The sequence below is a fragment of the Chiloscyllium punctatum genome, chromosome 11, assembly GCF_047496795.1.
Source record: "Chiloscyllium punctatum isolate Juve2018m chromosome 11, sChiPun1.3, whole genome shotgun sequence".
In the NCBI taxonomy this organism is placed as follows: domain Eukaryota; kingdom Metazoa; phylum Chordata; class Chondrichthyes; order Orectolobiformes; family Hemiscylliidae; genus Chiloscyllium; species Chiloscyllium punctatum.
In genome coordinates this window covers 85,403,191-85,425,528 of record NC_092749.1, presented here as the reverse complement: position 1 = coordinate 85,425,528, position 22,338 = coordinate 85,403,191, and the positions used below count along the sequence as shown (strand labels likewise).

At 40.7% G+C, this 22,338-nt stretch overlaps 1 protein-coding gene across 1 annotated transcript in view; it reads right to left on the bottom strand.

The window, feature by feature from the left end:
- Nucleotides 1-247: 247 nt before the first annotated feature.
- Nucleotides 248-22,338, bottom strand: part of LOC140483154 (cell cycle control protein 50A-like) — a 35,608-nt gene continuing 13,517 nt past the window's right edge. Inside the window, exons 4-7 of the mRNA XM_072581169.1 lie at nt 10,089-10,176; nt 7,072-7,212; nt 4,072-4,281; nt 248-1,916 (exon numbers count right to left, since the gene is read on the bottom strand). Coding sequence (XP_072437270.1) covers nt 1,723-1,916; nt 4,072-4,281; nt 7,072-7,212; nt 10,089-10,176 — 633 coding nt within the window. The 3' untranslated portion in view covers nt 248-1,722. The remainder of the gene's footprint in view (nt 1,917-4,071; nt 4,282-7,071; nt 7,213-10,088; nt 10,177-22,338) is intronic.

Genomic DNA, 22,338 nt, shown 5'->3' with positions numbered 1-22,338 from the left:
TCTGTTGTATTGCAGTGCAGACTAAACAAATTTTAATTCAAATATCTGTAATCCACAATTTCCTAACTCCAGAGACCAGCCACATAAAACAACAAGGAGCTTTCAGAGAGAGTCTGTCAAAAGACTAAATGTATGTTTCATCTGAAAAGATCTTTAATCCAATTAATAACTGACTAAAGCAAGTTCCAACAATCTTTAGAAACAACTTAATCAAGTAATTATTTAAAAAAATACAAATTTTCAAAAGTGTGATAAATAAACTTTAATTACATTCATTAACAAGAATTTTTTCCAACAGTAGCTAGGACAATACTTTTAACTCTGTTGCATGGCTGATTTATGCTGTGGTCTGTGCGTTCGTAAATATTCATTCCTCAGCCCCAAAAGAAAATACTTTCATGTTTCAATCTATTGAGCAGAATTTCACAACAAAGAGTGGAACTGGAACAGGAAATTGTTTGCTTATTTTTTCAAGAAGAAAAACAAAACTCCCCTTTCCCAAATCTGCGCAAGAATAATTTCTCCAGCACAAGACATAGCAACATTGAGCCATTTACAGCCAGACCTTTATTTTCATACCAATAATATCACTTACATTCCAATAAATTACAACTGATAAAATTTGCACTCTTGTCAAAATCCAGCTCCCTCCCATCCCCGCACACCTCCTAACCCGATCATATTACTCCCACTTCGCCTCCCATAAAGGAAACACACACTAATTCCCTCAACAACTTGTAGTAAAGGAGCTAATGACCTCAAAAACAAGAGATGATTGACAACATAAATCATGAGAGAGTTGCAAATACTCAGTATGATCTCCATTGGTTACCAGCTCACATTTACTCTCGTTGCAACAGAAGGTTTTTGTTTACCCTGCTAAAATAGCTTTTAGTTACACCAACTGCAGCCAGGTTGTTCTAGAAATGATAGTGACAAGAATATTGGGTATAAGGTTTTGGGAAATCACCATTATTTGAAGATACTTTATAGCATAAAAGATTGTGATCTGTAATACGTTGTGTTGAAATATTATACTGATTTCATTTCTCTCCTCCAATTTCAGCTGCCAATTAACTACTTATTTATTGGTGGCATTGGTTGAAAACAGTAAGCAGAATAATTTCAATTTTCCGTTTTCACAGAAGAGGCAAAACAATCATCTACAGGAACTGAAAATAAGACATATCGACAATTATACATGCATTTGACTAGTGTTGTGTCTTAGCTAACAATCACTAGAGTTAGTTGCAGTTTGTTAACGCTAAGGGGAAATAATCACCATATGTACAGAAAATGACACGTACATTTCAATCAGTCCTTATCTGAACTTCCACATTCCACTGAATTTCTGGTTGGTAAGTAAGAACAAAAGTGCAATTAATTTTTAGCATTGCTTAAGAAATATTAAAAGCAATTTCTAGAATAGGTCCAAGAATATTAACATCTATATGCACAGATTTTAGAATTTATAGCCATCAATATCGATTGTTTAAAAACGTGATCAAGCAATTTTGCACTATACTGCTTCACCTGCAAATCAAAATGTTTTCAGCATATTTTCGCAGACATCAATCAGATACTGACAATGCACCAAAGACACAGCCAAATCTCACTTCATATACAATAACTGGAATTGCTTTCTAAGATCTTCCTAAAGCTTCATCATATATCAGAACTTTAGATGGATGCACATGCAGTTATTCTGTTGCAAATACACTACTAATTAGGAATGTCAGCGCTTGTGTTGCGGCTTCCATATTTGTGGTGGATGATCAGTAGTACGACTCCCAGAAAGAAGCAGATAGAACCAACAGTGATGTACGCAATCCCAAGGAATGGATTCTTTCCTCCCATCCAAGAAATAGTGCTCAAGATCATTCTTTTTCGCCCATCAAAGCTGCGCACTGGATAATCTGAACAGTATAGTATAGGAAGACTAGTACTAAACTTAAATTAAATCTTACACATCTTAATCATTGGTTTATTTACTAGATTAATTTTCAAGAATGCTTATTTAATCCGCCTTTTGTTCAGTTACTATAGAACACATTAAATCCCAATGAGACCAAAAGTTAATTTTGAGCATCTGTCACTTCACATTCGTACGCTGACAGCACATATTGAACTGCTCAGCTATGATGAAATATGGGGTTGTATCATCATCAGGCTGGTGTTCTCTGTGAGGAAGTGCCTAAACTTCACTATTTGACTCTGGAAAGCATCAAATCTGAACCAATCCTATACTGGCTCATGAGGTACTTCCCAGCAACGATCACAGAGATTAGAAGGGGGCATCCTGTCTCAGTCAACTGCAAAAGTCCAACAAATCAGCTAATTCAGCTCAGACCTGGGATCAAACCAGATAACATTTAATGAAGTAGCATTTTGAGTGTTCATACATTATTTCATGGCACAGTCCATTTTTCAAAATAGATTATACTATTTATTCAATTATAGATTAATTTCCACCTACTGGAGGAAGTAAGTGAACAATTTTAACTTTCATTTAAAATTAGAATTGGATTTCACATTCTAGATGTCCTGACGAGGAAATTTGGCATGTTACACCATTTATAAATTGTAATCATACTTTGTACATTGCACACTCTCTTTGCACTTTTCTCAATACTGTAATCTTACACAATAAAGGGTAACATTCTCTTGACCATTTTCACTTTTATACATGAGTTGTGTTATATGCGAGTCCAGGTAGTAGATATATTTTTTTGTAACACTTCAGTTGGGGTGAGCAAAGCCTTCATTAGCTCAAAACAAATCTTTTACAACTTCTTTGTCAATCTAATCTTTTTATACCACTCCAGAAAATGCTGTGCAATTATAATAGCTGACATAAAGGAAGAATTTCAAATATTAGATGGAACATTCATTACTTGTCTGGACAAATGTTGTTTCTACAGCACAAGCAATTTGACACCTTCCAGAACAGAACAGCTCACTTGATTGGCACTATATCATCCAACATTCACTCCTTCCATCAACGATATACATTATCAACAGTATGTACCTTCCATAAGGTGCACTATAGCAATTTATCATAGATCTTAAGACAGCACCTGTCACTTTCACTTAGACGGACAAAGAAAGCAGATATATGAAAACACCACCACCTGCATGGTTCCCTCCAGGCCACTCACCATACTGACTGAGAAATAGAATTGCTATTTCTTCGGTGTTGCTGGATCAAAATGCAGGAAATCAGTTCATTGTTAGTCTATCTACAGCAAATGGACTGCAGTGGTTCAAGGAGGAGCCTGACCACCATTTTCTCAAGGGCAGTTTGGGATGAGCAATAGATTTGGCCCAGTCAGCAATGCGCACATCCCATAAATTAACTTTTTTTAAAATTTGAGAGCATTTACTTGACAGCTCAAAACAGACCTAATAAAATGAAAAGATAAGCCATGTTTGTTATCTTGTCACAGAATGAAAAATTTCCTGATGCCATTAGAGAAAATTGCATGCAAACTGTAATGCTTCCTTCTTTCCACAATCCAAATGTGTAAATAGGATAATTGGTACAGTAATTTACAAAATTGATCTGTTGCTGATTTCATAGTTGAGATTATGTCACTGTACAAGCAGAGACATATCTTCAAGTATGAAACGCAAAACCAACTGTAACTTTAAGCAGAATAAATTCACATTTTATCTCTTATGATCAATTAAATCTGAACTGCCTTTCCTCTAGATACCTAACTAATACAGTTTTACTGCTAAAGTATTGGCAGGTCTTTGTACTGATACTTGTTGATGCAACATCTATATTCATTTCATTCCCATTTACAGCATAATGCAATTAGAAAAGTGAAAAGATAGGTACGCAAATGAGCCAATATGCAGTTTATAAAAAAGGATAGCAGGTATTAGTTGGCTGATAGCTGCAAACATTTGATTGTAGCAAGAAAATAAGCTCATGTACAAGACTGCTTTCTGAACAAACACGAATCAGTACTTCAAGCACAGTACTTCATTAAGACTTCAAAAGGCAAATTAAAATGATAAACGGGCAGCATGCTTAGTTTGTAGCACTTTTAGTAAAAAGGATACTGTATGTAATTTGCAATGTATAATTTCCCTGTTGCAATGTAGGAGTCAACACATCCTTTTTCTCAATAAGCCTGTACAGCTTGCGAAAGGTGGGTAAAGCTGCAGTACGCATCCACACAATGAAATCTTCATTGATGAATCCATTGTTGTCCTTATCAGTTGGATCCAGTTCATACACTGGCTTTGGCCAGTTCACAGGTTTTGCAGTGCCTGTAATATAAGAACAAAGAAAATTACTGCATAGGAACAGGCCCTCTGGCCCTCTAAGCCTGCGACAATCCAGATACTCTATCTAAACCTGTGGCCTATTTTCTAAGGATCTGTACTCCTTTGATCTCTGCTCATTCATGTATCGGTCTAGATACATCTTAAATGGCACTATTGTGCCCGCGTCGACCATCTCTGCTGGCAATGCATTACAAGCACTACCCATCTTTTGCGTAAAGAATCTTTCACACATACCTCTCAAACTTTTCCCCTTTCACCTTGAACTCGTGACCCCTAGTAATTGAGTCCCCCACTCTGGGAAAAATGTTCTTGCTATCCACCCTGTCTATACCTCTCATGATTTTGTAGACCTCAATCAAGTCCCCCCTCAACCTCTGTATTTCTAGTGAAAACAATCCTAATCTAATCAACCCCTCTTCCTAGCTACTGCCTTGCATATAAGGCAACATCCTGGTGAACCCCCTCTGCATCCTCTCCAAAGCATCCACATCGTTTTGGTAATGTGGCAACCAGAACTGTACACAGCATTTCAAATGTGGCAAAACCAAAGTCCAAAATATACCTTCATAATACTTTTAACCTAACCAGTTCCACCGGAGAACTCTTGAATTATGAAAAGGTCTTCTGGAAAATTTTGAAAGGTTTTGAGATAGTTGTAGATGAAAGATTTCTGAATTTAACCTGAAGTTTATCTATTCAAAATGCTATTTATTTTTATTTTGAAACTGATTTTACAATTTCTATACCTATTTTAATATTCTAAAAGGAAGCCCAGCCAGTTCTGAAGAGGAGTAATACTGGACTCAAACTTCAACTCTCTCTCCTTCCACAGATGCTGCCAGACTTGCTCATTTCTGCAGCATTTTCTGTTTTTAAACTCAATCCTCATGTTGGTCATACACCAAAGACATTTATTTCAGTTTGAACACGTGAAACTTGCCTTATATCATAGCTTAGGTAGAAATAGTGTTTCACAACGTCGTTATTAATTAATTCTGGGGTCGGTTAGCTCAGTTGGCTGGACAGCTAGTTTGCAATGCACAGTCACTGGGGGTTTAATTCCCACACCAGCTAAGGTTACCATGAAGGATTTGCTTTCTCAACCTCTCTCCTCACCTAAGTCACGGTGACCTTCAGATTAAACTATCAGTCATCTCTCCCTCGAATAAGAGGCAGTCTTATGGTCTGGTAGGACTATGACAGCTTTACCTTTTACTCATTAAAGTAGAAATTCAACTTTTATTCAATTTCTTCCAAGACTGGACAGCCCACATTTGTCCAATTATTAACCCTACTGCAATATGAATTGGACAATTAGTCAGAGTCATGCAGCATGGTAACAGACCCTTCGATCCAACCAGTCCATGCCAACCATAATCCCAAGTTAACCTATCCCACTGATTTGTGCTTTGCCCATATCCCTCTTAACATTTATTTGTGTACTTATCTAAACGTCTTTAAAAAGTTGTTAACTCTACCTGCATCCACCACTTCCTCTGGAAGTTCATTCCACACACAAACCAGTCTGTTTAAAAAAAAAAGTTACCCCTTATGCCTTTTTCAAAAATATTTCTCCTCTCGCTTAAAAAATATGGCCTCAATTTGAATTCCCCAAACATAGCAAAAACACCTTTGCTATTCACCTTATCTATACCCCTCTTGATTTTATAAACCTCTAAGGTCACCCCTCAACCTCTTACACTCCAGTGAAAAAGGACCCAGTTAATTCAGCCTCTCCCTATAACTCGAATCTTCCATTCCTGGCAACATCCTGATAAATGTTTCTGAACCCACTCCAGGTTAATTATATCCTTCCTGTAACAGGGAAACCAGAACTTGTCGCTGTACTCCAGAAGAGGCCTCACTACATAACATCCCAATTCATATAGTTTAACATCTGAGCAATGAAGACAAACATGTTAAGTGCCTTCTTAACCACCTTGTCTACATGTGACACAAACTTCAAAGAATTATGTACCTGAACCTCTAGGTTTTTCTATTCTACAACACTAATCAAGTCCCTATTTTTTATTGTCTCCATTTGTTTTACCAAATTTTACCAAAATCCAATACCTCGCATTTATCCAAATTAAACTCTAACTGCCATTCGTCAGCCCATTGACCCGATTGATCAAGATCTCTTTGTAATCTTAGATAACCTTCTTCACAACCCACTCTACCATTTCAAATGGTGATGTCATTTGCAAATCTACTAAACTTGCCTTATATATGATTGAGGTGGGAATATAGATCTACTGAGATGTAATAACTATAAGAAATCGAGAAGCAAGCTTGCAACCTTAGGAGCAGCTGCAAGATCCACATTACTCTCAGTCTATCATTTCAAGCACATCAATAGGTGACGCAGTTTTGACACTTAACAGAATATTCCTTAATGTATTACTGCGGTATTTCTGTTCCACACATTTCCTAACCTAATGCTAATTTTCTTATTCAGCAGACCTTTTGCACAGTTTACTCATCTACTAAAATTGCAATTAAATCCAACCAATTTACCGTCAGAGACCAAATACCCCAACCTGGAAAAGGTATACTTACACCACCGTACTGTTAAAACTCTAATTTCTTAACTATAGGTGACCCATATAGTTTTTCTCAAAGATTATGTAAATATATTAATTGCAAAGTTAAGGCATTCAAGAAAACAGGGGCACAACGTTTTACCAACTCAGATAATTTCCAGCATAGAATTTACATTTAAAAAATCTTATACTGATTCAAAGATATAATCCAGTGTTGAAATTAAGGTACCTTTAAAAATGGTTGATAAATTGGAATCCCCAGTTGGGTTTCTGAACTTGACATTCTTATCTGTCCACCACGCAATGCCTTTTTTAGTCAATGGAATCTTAAATTGAGTGCCATTGTCAATGTAGTACAGTATCAAAGTATCTAAATAAAAAATCAAAGAACCAAGAAATTAACAGGTGAGGGAGGTAAGACAGAGGTGAGAGCACAACAAAAGCCGATTCAAATTTATTTCATGAGATTTTGAAAACACATTATGGAATGAAGACTAGATAAAGCTTGCTCTCAATAACTGTGGCTAAATGCACCTTGTAGAAAAGAACAGTCAGGCTAGGTGGATTATTTGCTCCACCATGAGCAGGTACCAGGGGTGTGGAATGACCACTGCCGCTGCCCTTAGGCATCAAAATAAGAAAAAAAGTCAGCTAAGAATTAGGGATGTTTAAAAGTGATCCTTGATGGAAGTTGATTTACATTATGTCAGTGTTGGACTTAACTGTGATGCCATTGGTCAATTTTTCAGCAAGATTCACCATCTAGCCTGTCCCATGAATCAAAAATGATCACCTTAGCAAGATGCCAGAGATCACAGAATTATAGATCACAGACCCTTCGGTTCAACTCGTCCACGCCAACCAGATCATTCAATAATAGTCATAATATTCAGCAAAGAAGTTCGTGACGAGGAAATCAAATTAGATCTACTCAAACATTTACATAGCCTATAAATTGTACACCACATGTACCACTTGCCATCATACAGCAATTTGATCTCCACAATGACTGAAGGGAATTATATAATTAAGTCATTTTTGAACTATTTGCTTTCAAGCCCATTGATCCTGCATATTAAAAAAGCATTCACTCCAAACTCTTATTCTCTTTCCCTCCCCACCAACTCACCAACTTTTTAGGACTTGGCTAAAAGATACTGCGCCAATCCCTCCCAGTTTTCCAGTTCAGCTCTTTCTCCAGCCTCTGTCAATGTCTCTGCTGTATTCCCTCCCAGGCCTGAATTGCCCCCTGTACTAATTCTATTTTCGTGACCAAGGTATGCACCTTGTGCTCTACTGTACAATGTATTACAACGTCTCTAAGGTCAACTCTCTGCATGTAATATCCACTTTCCAATGTCCATTTTAGATCGCTGCTCTGGCCAGTTATCTGGATTTTCATATGTTTTCTTCTATAATGGACAAGAGTATTCAGATAGATTGCACCATCACAATTGTAATACAATGTACTAGAAATAAATATTCAGGTTAGGCACCATCACAGGAGAGGAAGACAAGAGTTAATGTTTTTGATCACGGACATGTCATTTTGATGGTGGACATTGGGGGCTGTTAGGATAAGGCACTGGGAGTCTTGATGTCAAGATTTCAAACAAGCTGCTGTTCTCAGTCAGACAGAATGCATTTGGTAGAGACTAAAGGGTGAGATAGGTCACATCAAATGTGAGGAATTTCAAACACTTGGTTGGAGGAGACTGTGAAAGAAATGAAGGCTGGAAAGGATTCAGAGGTTTTTGAAGGAAAGGCCAAAGGGGTGAGGAGAGGTGTATTTGTGAGAGAGATGAAGAGAGAGAGAGACAGAGAGAAATGAGGTGGGAGGATGTGGAAGATGGCATGGAAGCCTCTGCGATAGAGGGGGAGCTACCTAGTTGCCAGTGGTTTTCCAGGCGGGCATACTGGAGTCTAGCAATGAATGAAAAAGCATTTACGCTGGACTGCTGATCAGCGGCCTTTGTTTGCTGAGTTTCTAGAAAACGCTTAGAGCAGCTTAAGTTATTGGACCACCCTCCCACTTCAAGTGAAAGTGGAAGTTGAAGCGTTGGAGCTAGGGACTGATTACTTAGAAATCTCCCATCCCATTAACCTTCTGGTGCTCTCCATAGGAACTGCCTGACACACTGAATGTTTCTAGTACTTATTTTTATTTCAGATTTCAGATACAGATGCACAATCCTTTATCAAAAATCCTTACGGCCAGTTACTTTTCAGAATTTTTCAGGTTTCAGAATAAATGACATTTTCACAGTGAAATAAAAAAATTACCTAACAGCAGACGCACGTGTGAATAGTACGAGCACTGAGACACAATTGACACCTGCCAATGCTGGGCCATGCTGCCACCTCACATCTGAGTGACATGGTTTGAGTGGGTGTGGAGGTGGGTCACCTGTTCCCTAAATGATGCTCCACACTCCACTAGAAACATTCGGAATTTGGAAGCTTTTCGGATTTTGGAATTTCGGACAAAGGATTGTGTACCTGTATTTTGTTTTTGAAAAAGTATATATTCCTCTTTTATCACTTAAAATATTTCAAACATACAAATCAGCAATACACACAGAACATGTAGAACAGGAGTGACTGATTGAAAATAAGTCAAAGAATATTAGCAAGATTCATTGACAAGTGATGCAATGGAATGGGAGAGAGCACACAAACAGAAAAGAATTAGTGACAAGAGATGTATGTCATTCTTACTTAAGGCCATCAGCAAAATTACACTAATTGAATTATTTACAATTTCTTGATTGACAATAACCTGAATGCCATTGCTCATTTCTTAAAATAAATCATTGGCTGAATAATATAATGGTTTGGAACAAACACTAACTGAATAAAATATGTTCATTGCATTAACTGAGAATTGAATAGTTTCCTTATTTTGATTGGAAGTTCCAACACACTCAATTTATGTATGTACCAGCAATTTGCCCCACGGCTCTGTAGGAGGCCTCTGAATGGCACTTCTGAGATATACCTTCACTGACACTCTACTTTCATTCTAAGTGACTTTCTTCCACAGGGAGGTTAAATACGTCTGAATATTTGTTGTCTTGGTACATTGTGCCACCAGGCTAACAAATATTTTTACAAAGTAGTATTCTTTCTAACACACAGAGGTGATGTACATTCACAGACTGTTCCAAATCAAAGCATGTTGTATATAAGCTATACAATCTGTTTTGTAATTTACTTACACAGAAAAGGTCTTGTGTGCTTACATACCATTAAACAGACTGTTTGCAATCGCTCCACAAGGGGCAATAGGTAATCCATCAGACATTCGATATGGCTCACACTCTTTGCTTGGATCCTGAGTGGGTAGAGAACAAAGATTTAAGATTATAGTACTGAAAAAACAAAACGATTTTTGTATGATGGATGCTGAAAAAGCCTCACCTAGATATTGGTTGTAAATGGATATTGAAGTGATGTAGTTGCGTTCATTTACTTTTCCATTTTATAATAAATGCATAAAGGTACCCTGAAATTAATTGATCAGAAGAATTTTAAAAAGTGGACTAGGGAGTGAAATTGCTCCAGTATATAAACCGACTATGCAGGAAGCCCAAACAGGGAAGATTCATCACTAAATTTAGTAATGGATTGTGAAGTCAAGCAGATAGGAGGAAAGTAAATGTATGGGCAACGGCAAGGCAACAGTACTCAATGTACTATAATTTATGTGCAAACCTAGAAATACAAGCATGACAAATAAAAGTGAATTAAGTGCAGAAAATCCAACAGAGGAACAGTTAACTGGGAAAGTTAAAACAGGCAAATAATGGTACAAAACAGCAATCGGAAACATGAGCCCTGGAAAAAGAATATCCATTTCAGAACTCTACTGAAACACCATAAAATAACAACAACATAAAAGAAAAATCAAGGATAATGCTAAGTACAGGGACAACAAGAGACAATATGTGGAAAATACAAATAGACTTGAGATAAGTTACAGAAATTCTATAAAAACAAAATCAAGAAACAAAAAATAAAATAGCAAGTGATCTAAACCATGTAAACATGAAAATGAAAGCCCTGTTCCCACCTTATGACAAAAATTACAGATGGGTGGTACGGAAAGATGGGATTAGTCAAAGATAATGTAGTAGGTAAATACATCTAGATTCCAGGACATTCTTTGATAAGGTAGCAAATAATAGGCAAGTGAATATGATCCCCTGACACTATGCTGACAGATAGCAGAATGGATAGTGTCACCAAGACATTTTATATTTAACAATGGCTTGAACGACCAAGTTTTAAAAGATTTGAAAAATTGAATTATTTCAAGCTTTGGGAAGTGAATTTCCTTAAAAAGACGTCACTGAAAAGAGGGCACAGTTTTTTTTAAATGTCTGCCTGCAAATCACATGACTGTTGATACGGCTTTGAAGTAAACCCCTGCTGGGGCCATTTTTTGAACTGTGGCGGACTTGAAGAAATGCCAGTTTTAATCTGGTTCTATAAGAGAGAAGCCCAGTAAGGGTAACCTTATTTGGAAGAAAAAATTACTGCAGATGCTGGAATTCAAAGCAGACAAGTAGGAAGCTGGAAAAACACAGCATGCCAGGCAGCATTAGCAGGTACAGAAGTCAATGTGTCGGGTATAACACTTCTTCAGGACCGTGTTGGAAGAAACTCGACTAAGAACAAACTGCTTTGTTGATGGCTCTCAGTTCAGAAATAAAATTCTCGAGCTCAGGGTGAAACATGCTCATTCTTTTCAAAGGATGATTGAATAAGCATCTCAAGGTTGAATTTCCTTGAGCAGGCAATTTCTGCAAGACTTCAGAGAAAACTGTGCATGTTTAATGACATGATCGTACCAGCCAGTACATCATAGGAACAGAATCAGAAATTCCTAATAAACAAAAATTGATAACTTTTTGGGTTTGGTGAACCTTCTTCATTGAACCAGAAACATTAACTGCCTTCTCTCCACAGATGGTGCTAGACCTCCTGGGTTTCTCCAGTAATTTCTGTTGTTGTTTCAGACTTACAACATCCAAAAGTTCTTTGTTTAATTTATCAGAGCAATGCACTCTGACCTTCAAGAAAAAGCCTTGATTAAAGATAAAGCATAGAATGTTCTAAAGTGTTTTGATTTTAGAAAGCCAATCTCTGCAGAGAATCTTTTTCCCTTTTTCCTCAAGAGAAACGGTGTGCATGTTTTATGGATATTTAGAGGTTAATACTTATGCGCAGCAAACTTTTTATTAACCAGCATCTATGGGACCAGGAGTGTGCTCGTTGCTCAAATAGTCAGGATAATCAGAAGATACAGTCGGCATAACTGCAGTAACTCTGACCAAGCAAAGTTTCAAGGCATCCAAATCCCTCAAAAAATCTATGTCAAAATATCAACACATCTCCTAAAATCAATGTAAAAGCACACTGAGTAATAGAAACATAATTCAGGAGGTATACATATCACTGTTATACTTTATTTACAGTGTAACTGCTTGGACATCACATTAGTTCATGGTATTTGAGGTATATAATGTTTTGACTGTTTATTAAGAGTGCAGGTTGATCAGGCGTACTTTGTTCCTAACTTCACCTGATGAAGGAGCGTCGCTCCGAAAGCTAGTGTGCTTCCAATTAAACCTGTTGGACTATAACCTGGTGTTATGTGATTTTTAACTTTGTACACCCCAGTCCAACACCGGCATCTCCAAATCTTCACAAAGGTTAGGAATGATGTGGGCACTCTCATTAAAGAGAGTGTGAAATATTAGAGAAGGGAACCAATGGAGGGACTGATGTCCTTGAAGGTAGATGACTTGTAATCTAGGATGAGATAAAGGAAGCTAGAGAGGAAATACGGATTCTCAGAGGATACAACCCTCATTTGTTACAGGCAAGATACCAAAGGTTGGAATTCTGCAAATATTATACGTTATTCAAAAATGATATTAGGGATAAGCCAAATAATTATACGCTAATCTTCTCTCTGTGATGGGCAAATTATTGGCATTCAGTGTACTGAAGACGACCAAATTCTCTTCACCAGGGAGATCCAGGCATGAATTTAGCCATAAAAGACAGGCAGGCAGCTGGGTTAAATTACCACCTCAACTACTCACTGCCTGAACTTGTTTTGACCAGCATGGCCAGGCCCAGAAGCAGATTAGGAAAAATTCCTCCCTTTGCTTACCTTCTCCATGTTGAATTACCAAAGGTCAGGAGTGTGTTGCTATGGTGCAGCCAAAGCTTGAAGAGAAGCTTGAAGTTTGGGTCCTGTAACACTACGCATTCAACATAAACAGGAAACACTGACACAAGGCCACAAGAATTCCAGGCAGCCTGCAAATCCATGTATTGTATAGGACTATTGTATACAACATCCTTCTTGCCAAATCCGAAAGAAACTCTCCCATAGTCAGTTTGCCACCAGGGGTTCCCGCAACCTCAAGCTGGCAAGACAGAATGCTACAGGTCACCTCAGCCAACAACTGCTGGGTAGTTTCACGCAGAAGGTTGCAGAGGTATTCAACTCATAAGGAGTCCAGATTAAATTGACAGAGGAAAATATTGCCAATGGTAGAGGGCTAAGAAAAAAAGGGGGACAAATTGGCAAAAGAACAAGAACAGATATGAGTAAAAAGAAATTGGTTAGCAAATAGCGACGATGTGGTATATACAGCCTGAGGGGGGTAATGGAATAGATTTAATTGTGGCTTTCAATAGGGAATTAGATAAGCACCTGAAGGAAATAGAATTGCAGGGTCATAGGGGAAGGACAGGATTGAGTCCAGACAAATTACTACCACAGTGAGACAGCAAAGACTCAAATGGTTTCGGTCTGTGGTGTAACAATTCTGATTCTACGATGTGAATGTTATATTACAAAAAGAGAGATAAAAGTTATGGACATGATGATAATCAATAGAAAATACACATTAAAAATAATAATTTAAGTTAGTAACTCAGCCAGTCCACTGAGAAATTCATCTTTGATAGCTGAAACCACTTACGGACATTGAGGACTGAAAGATTTTGACCAATGGATACCAGAACAGTACTAAAGACTGAGCTGATGTTGTAGCACTATTCAAGGAAAGGGCAAAACATAAGACCCAAAATACAGAGCAGTTAGCTATATGTGTCAGTGGCAGGAAAGTTAGTTGAAACCATTTCAGAGACAAAATAAGCTTTCATTCAAAAAACCCTGCTTAACTAAGGGGTTCCAGTGTGTATTTGTTAAAGGAAAATCTCATATGATTAGCCCAGTCAAGATAGTACAGTTGATGGATGCACTAACCTTTGGAAGAACCACACCGGCCTTTATTGAGTATATGGAAGACCACAGAATTAAGGGAAGAGTTGCAGCATAAATTTAAAATTGGCTAGTGACAAGAAAAGGTTGGCAGCAGATAGATGTTTTTCAGACTGTGTGGCAGACAGTTTCCAGAGAACAATTTTGGGTCAATTACTCTATAGAAGTGTTATAAATGATTTGGGTACTATAGGGATCAACACAGTAAAAGGTGAAGAAGATACAAAGCTTGACAAAGTGAAAAATTATGGGGATCATTATAGACTTCAGAATAATATAGAAACGATGGTGAAATGGAAAGAAGCATGTTATACAGAATTCAATGCAGTTATATAGGAAGCGATGCACTTTTAATGTAAAAACTCGAATACTCTGAATGGTAAAAGTTTGAAGTGTACATATGCAGAGACTAGAGTCTTGGTGGTCCCACATGTACAAAGGCAAGTTAAAGCGATTTTTAAAAAATCTCTAAATGTTGACTGTTTTTCTCATTACAGATGTCACCAGATCGACTGAGTTTCTCCAGTGCTTCCTGTTTTTGTTTTAGACTTCCAGAATCCCTGATGCTTTGTTTTTGTTAGTGTTTACAATATACTGCCACATCTCTTCCAGGTATGGCCAGATTAAAGAAGTTCAGTTCTGTTCTCTGACAGGATTTCTGTTTGAACCTTCACTCTTACCACGATTGTTATTTTCATTTTCCCTCCTACTGTTTGACAGTGTTTGCCAAAACTCACTTTCAGAGCCACAAGTCGTCCCTTAGCGAATGTCTCCAGCTCAGGCTGACCCCACATGGATTCTGGAAAAGCGCTGCAGGTCAGGCAGCATCTAAGAAGCAGCAGAATTGACGTTTCAGGCATAAGCCCTTCTTCAGGAATGAGGAGGGCATGCCAAGCAGGCTAAGATAAAAGGTAGGGAGGAGGGACTTGGGGGAGGGGCATTGGGAATGCGATAGGTGGAAGGAGGTTAAGGTGAGGGTGATGGGCCGGAGAGGGGTTGGGGGCAGAGAGGTCAGGAAGAAGATTGCAGGTCAAGAAGGCGGTGCTGAGTCCGAGGGTTGGGACTGAGACAAGGTGGGGGGAGGGGAAATGAGGAAGCTGGAGAAATCTGCATTCATCCCTTGTGGTTGGAGGGTTCCTAGGCGGAAGGTGAGGCGCTCTTCCTGCACGTATCGTGTTGCCATGGTCTGGCGATGGAGGCGGCCAAGGACCTGCATGTCCTTTGCGGAATGGGAGGGGGAGTTAAAGTGTTCAGCCACGGGGCGGTTGGGTTGGTTGGTCCAGATGTCCCAGAGGTGTTCTCTGAAACGTTCTGCAAGTAGGCGGCCTGTCTCCCCAATGTAGAGGAGGCCACATTGGGTGCAGCGGATGTAGTAAATGATGTGTGTGGAGGTGCAGGTGAATTTGTGACGGATATGGAAGGATCCCTTGGGGCCTTGAAGGGAAGTGAGGGGGGAGGTGTGGGCGCAAGTTTTGCGTTTCTTGCAGTTGCAGGGGGAGGTGGCGGGAGTGGAGGTTGGGTTGGTGGGGGGTATGGACTTGACGAGGGAGTCGAGGAGGGAGTGGTCTTTCCGGAACGCTGGTGGGGAGGGGAGGGAAATGTACCCTTGGTGGTGGGATCTGTTTGGAGGTGGCAGAAATGACGAAGGATGATACGATGTATCTGGAGGTTGGTGAGGTGGTAGGTGAGGACCAGTGGGGTTCTGTCCCGGTGGCGATTGGAGGGACAGGGTTCAAGAGCAGAGGAGCAGGAAGTGGAGGAGATGCGTTGGAGAGCATCATCAATCACTTCTGAGGGGAAATTGCGGTCTTTGAAGGAGGCGGCCATCTGGGTTGTTCGGTATTGGAATTGGTCCTCCTGGGTGCAGATGCGGCAGAGGTGAAGGAAGTGGGAATATGGGATGACGTTCTTACAAAGGGCAGGGTGGGAGGAGGTGTAATCTAGGTAGCTGGGGGAGTCGGTCCGTGTATAGTACATGTCCGTGTTGAGTCGGTCACCCGAGATAGAAATGGAGAGGTCTAGGAAGGGGAGGGAGGAGTCTGAGACGGTCCAGGTAAATTTGAGGTCAGGGTGGAAGGTGTTGGTAAAGTGGATGAACTGTTCAATCTCCTCGTGGTGCCAGTGTAGCTGCGGAACATGGACTGTTCCACATATTCAACCAAGAGGCAGGCATAACTGGGGCCCATGCGGGTGCCCATGGCTACTCCTTTGTTTTGGAGGAAGTGGGAGAATTGGAAAGAGAAGTTGTTCAGAGTGAGGACCAGTTCAGTCAGTCGAAGGAGGGTGTCAGTGGAAAGGTACTGGTTAGTTCGGCGGGAAAGGAAGAAGCAGAGGGCTTTGAGGCTTTTGTGATGGGGGATGGAGGTGTATAGGGACTGGATGTCCATGGTGAAGATAAGGCATTGGGAGCCGGGGAAGCGAAAATCATGGAGGAAGTGGAGGGCGTGGGTGGTGTCCCGAACGTAGGTGGGGAGTTCTTGGACTAAGGAGGACAGGACCGTGTCGAGGTATGCAGAGATGAGTTCGGTGGGGCAGGAGCAGGCTGAGACAATGGGTCGGCCAGGGCAGTCAGGTTTGTGGATTTTGGGCAGGAGGTAGAAACGGGTGGTGCGAGGTTGTGGGACTATGAGGTTGGAGGCGGTGGATGGGAGATGCCCTGAGGTGATGAGGTTATGGACGGTCTGGGAGATGATGGTCTGGTGGTGGGAGGTGGGGTCATGGTCAAGGGGACAGTAGGAGGTGGTGTCCGCGAGCTGGCGTTTAGCCTCAGCGGTGTAAAGGTCGGTGCACCAAACTACCACCAGGCCTCCCATGTCTGCCGGTTTGATAGTGAGGTTGGGGTTGGAGCTGGAGCGGAGACTCAACACGGACATGTACTATAAACCGACCGACTCCCACAGCTACCTAGATTACACCTCCTCCCACCCTGCCCCCTGTAAAAACGCCATCCCACATTCCCAACTACTTTGCCTCTGCCGCATCTGCTCCCAGAAGGACCAATTCCGATACTGAACAACCCAGATGGCCTCCTTCTTCAAAGACAGCAATTTCCCCTCAGATGTGGTTGACAATGCTCTCCTCCATTTCCCGCTCCTTCGCCCTTGAACCCCGCCCCTCCAATCATCACTAGGACAGAACCCCACTGGTCCTCACCACCTAGGAACCCTCCAACCACAAGGGAAGAATGCAGATTTCTCCAGCTTCCTCATTTCCCCTTCCCCCACCTTATCTCAGTCCCGCCTTCTTGACCTGCAATCTTCTTCCCGACCTCTCCAATCCCACCTCCTCTCCAGCCTATCACCCTCACCTTAACCTCCTTCCACCTATCGCATTCCCAATGTTCCTCCCCCAAGTCCCTCCTCCCTACCTTTTATCTTAGCCTGCTTGGCACACCCTCCTCATTCCTGAAGAAGGGCTTATGCCCGAAACGTCGATTCTCCTGCTCCTTGGATGTTGCCTGACCTGCTGCGCTTTTCCAGTAACACAGTTTTCAGTTCTGATCTCCAGCACCTGCAGTCCTCACTTTCTCTCACATGGATTCTAACTGGAAGTTCAGCCTTCTTGTTTCAAATCCACTCAGGATCACAGGTTTCTCCAGGAAGTATCCACACCCTTTGGAATCTTCTTCCTCTCCGCTTCCCTCTGGCTCCATCCCTTCCTCTAACCTTCACCTCTTACCATGTATTTTCTGTTTCTTCTGACCTTCTGCACTGATGCTGAAGTATCTGTACTCAACAAAGGATGTGATTTTATCCCTTTATACGCCTACCACAACGAATTTCGCGCAAACCATAACTTCAAACTCTTCTTTCAATGTTTTGGCATCCATACCCACTTCTTTGGACACGAGTCCTCCCCCCATCCCACAGAATGCTTTACCCACCTCACACTCTCTCCAGCTGGGTCCCTCCCTGTGGTCTCATACTTGCAGTTGGCATGTCGATTGAGAGCTGTAGTTGAGAGATTAGCCATCTTAATTTCTCGACTCCCCTGACCCATTCTAACTTAATGTCCTTGTAACGTATTTTTCCATGAGTTCTCAGATCCAACCCTGACTTTGTAATCAAACCTGCTGACAAGGGTGATGCTGTTGTTGCCTGCTGTACTGACAAGTACCTTGCGGAGGCTGTGCAACAGCTCTCTGACATCTCCTCCTACGATCTTACCATCAAACATCAAGCTATTGTTTCCACAACTGTGACTAACTTAATCTCATTTAGGGACATTCTGCAGGAATGCCCAGGCAGACTCATTGTTTTCAGATTGTTCCTGCCCCATAAAACCTTGTTCTTTCTACCTTGACTTGATTTTCTCTTCCCTTGTCCATTTCTTTCCACGCACATCTATGATTCATCCGACACCCGCCACATCCTCTTCACATCCATCCCCCATCAAGGTGATCTGAGGGCTCTCCAATTCTACTATGAGAGAAAGCCTGAACCATCCCCATCCACTAGCAACTTCCTTCACCTCGCCAAACTGGTCCCCACTTTCAGCAATAACTCCTTTGACTCCCCTCATTTTCTCAACATCAAATGTGCAGTCACGGGAATCCACATGGGCCTCAGTTTGAGACTTTGTGGGTTACATGGAACAGGGGGAGAATATGCAAATTCCACACAGACAATTGCCGAAGGTCCCTGACAATGTGAGGTAGAAGTGCTAACCACTGAGCTACCATACCATTTCTCACTCAGAATTGGAAAATTTATCAATTTTGCTTCCAATTTTCACCTTACTCTCAGTTTCACCTGGCCCAGCTCAGATTCCTCCTTTCCTTTCCTTGACATCTCAGGTTCTATTTCTGAGGATAAACTGGCCACCAATATCCATTACCGAACCCACAGATTCCCACAATTATCTTGATGATACATCTTTACACCCTCTGCTCCCTGTAAGGACTCCATTCCATTCTCCCAGTTTCTCTTATGCATCCATTTCAATAAACGCCTAAGAAACATCTACTTTTTCCCTTACAGACCTACTGTGGTTGACAGCCTTCAGCTGTGTTTGACCCATTTCCAACACTTCCTCACCCCTTCCCTTCCCTCAGCCCATAAGTCCATTTGATGCTCACTTTCAATCCCACCAGCCACCACACCCAAAGGATCACAAGCTGTCAGTGCCACTGCCAGACACAAATCCCCCCTCCCTTCCTTAAAAACATTTCACAGGACTATCCCCTTCAGAACACCTTGGTCCATTCTCCTCCACTCCAAGCAACTATCACATCCCTATGGCACTTCCCATGCAATCATAGAAGGTGCAATAGTTGCTCATTTACCTTCTTCCTTTTCACTATTCAAGGTCCCAGACCCACCTTTAATTGTACCATCCAAAACAATACTCGCTGCTCATAATGTGATCTGCTCTATATAAGGGAGATGAAACGCAGACAGGATTACTGCTTGCTGAACACCTAAGCATTGCCTATAAAATGACCTCAAGCTTAAAGTTGCCTGCCACTTCAAAGCACCATTGTGTTCCCATTCCAACATCACTGTCTCAGGCCTGCTGCATTGTTCCAGCAAGACTGAACACAATCTGGACCAATACATCATCTTCCACCTCAGCACCTTTACAGCCTTCAGGACTTACTGAGTTTAACAATTTCAGAATGTGAACATCGTCCTCTATGTTTGTTAACTACCTCACACATCTAAATCCTGTTTCATTGGTTTGTCCCCAGCACATCCAACCCACTTTCAACCATTTACACTTCTCTTAGCACCCTACCCAACATTTATTTTTCTCAGTTTATCAGCAGTAATCTCCGTTTGCCTAGCCCCATCTTCACACTCTCTCTGGACACATTCTCCATGTACTCTATTCACTTGCCCCTCCCCCACCAATATAAATAAATACCAGACTTTCCCAGTTATTTTCAGTTCTGAACAAACAAACAAACAAACAAAGGACCCAAAATGCTAACTGTCACTGGACTAATGATTCAGAACCCCAGGCTAACATTCTGGAGACATTGGTTCGAATCTCACCGTAGCAGATGGTGAAATTTGAATTGAATATAAATCTGGAATAAGAAGTTAGCCAAATGACAACTGTGTAACCACTATGGATCGACATAAAAACCCAACCTGTTCACTGATATCTATTAGGGAAGAAAATCTCACTTATGAAACTTGACCCAAAGCAACATGCCTGTTTCTTAAATGCCCTCCAAGCAATTAGGGTCAGGCATTAAATGCTGGCCTAGCCAGTAACATCCACATCTACAAATTAACAATAAAAAGAGTTGCAAGATTAAATGCACTTATGATGTTCTTAAATTGAGAAATTCTTTCATTCAACAATGCCAGGTTCTGGAATGCTCTCTGATCTCATAAATAATTCTTAAGTGAGTTGAAGAAATGGAAGTTGAGGAAGTCAAACTTGCAGGGTTACAGACAAAAAGCAGGAAATACAGGATTAAGCAGGACTGCCCGTTCCAAGAGTCAACGCAAGCATGGCAGGCTGGAGAGCACAATCATACCCAATATTTATGAGAGTACCAGGGTCCTTGACAGATTAAGCCAGAAGCAGTGCAAAGCAACTACTGCTGCTCAGAACAGAGCATGTCTGAGACCACAGTGAGCTAGAATTACTCTCCTTACCAGGGCTGGAGCCAGAAGCAGTAGCCCAACGCAATTCAATTGGAGTGGTTACTCCATCTGTAATGAGCCTCAGGTTGGCTGAGAAAAATCCAGCTATTTTCAACCAACAGCACAGAATCCTCCAGCAAAGAACATGGCAGGGTACTTATGGGAACAACATGCCACCATAGCCTCTGCATCTACACAAATAAGCGAAAGCCTTGTCAAACTGATGGCACTTTAAATAGAGACCAGAGGAGCGTCAGTTCTTTTAGGCCAGACAAAGGTCAGATGAAAAGAAAATCAAACAGTCAAGTCCAATGTTCCGTAAGTCTGAAATCCACAAATGACTGACATTCTCATCTCTACAGAAAGGTAATTATCACAAATTAACCCTAAGGCTATGCTACAGTGATCAAACATCCACACCGAACAGCTCGTGAGGCTTCAAGGGTTAATTTTTTTTATTCTTACTAACTCCATTATGCAATAATGCAATAATCTTCAATACTTACTTTGACACATGGGGTGTCTGGCCCTCAATCAGAATAAAAATGTTTCAGTCATACCTCAACAATTATCAACCTTCTATTACACTTAAAGCCACAACATACAAGGAGAGCATAAATTTCCTTGACACCACAGAATTTAAATTGGCAAAAAACAACAGCTATAAGTTAAATGTAAAAATTTTCTTTTTGATAACGAAAACAAACTTTATTAAAAGCACACTCATTTGCAAGGAATTCACTACCTGTGATTACGTTTTCCTGTTTCGCAGTTTGCTAGCTATCCCTGTGTTAAAAGGCAACCATTGATAGCATTCTGCTCTCTTCTCTTTACAACCAATCACTTCTCAATTCTCTTCCCCTTTCTAACGACTCACTTCACATCTTGCCCAACAAACTGCCTGACATTCCCAATCACCAGACACATGCCCCTCACCCAATCACCCTCTGTCTCATCTAATTTGGTAATTATATGACAGCTGGTCAGTTACATTCTGTTAAAAAAAATCCACAAACGGAATTAAATTCCTTCTGACCTTTATTATGTACTTCATTAACTGACAATTGACAAGAATTTCATTTCATGGTTGAAATTAACACAAGTTAGAAATTGTTCAAGTGTCACTCCACATAACCTAGAAATGATACAGCACAGAAAGGGGACATTGACAAGATGGAGCCAATGCCAAGCCAAAGACACCCAGATACCTTTTCTAATCCCACTTCTTGCAACTGGCCCATAGCCTTGCAGTACTTAAGCTTCAAATCCACATACTATTTAGTGTCTCTGCCTCTACCACCAACTAGATCAAATTCTAGATGCCTCCCACCCTCTACGTAAAAACGGTTTTCCTCACATCCCCTCTAATTCTTATGCCAGTTAGCTCTAATGACCTCCGGTTTTTGAACTCTGCCCAGGGAAACAGGTTCTTCCTGTCTATTCTATCTCTACTCCTCACCATTTTTTTGGTACCTCAATCATATCAGCCCTCAGCCTTCTCTGTTCCAAGGAAAACAACCCCAATGTCTCCAGTCTTTCTTCATAGATACAATTCTCCAGCCTTGGCATCATTTTAGTAAACCTTCTCTGC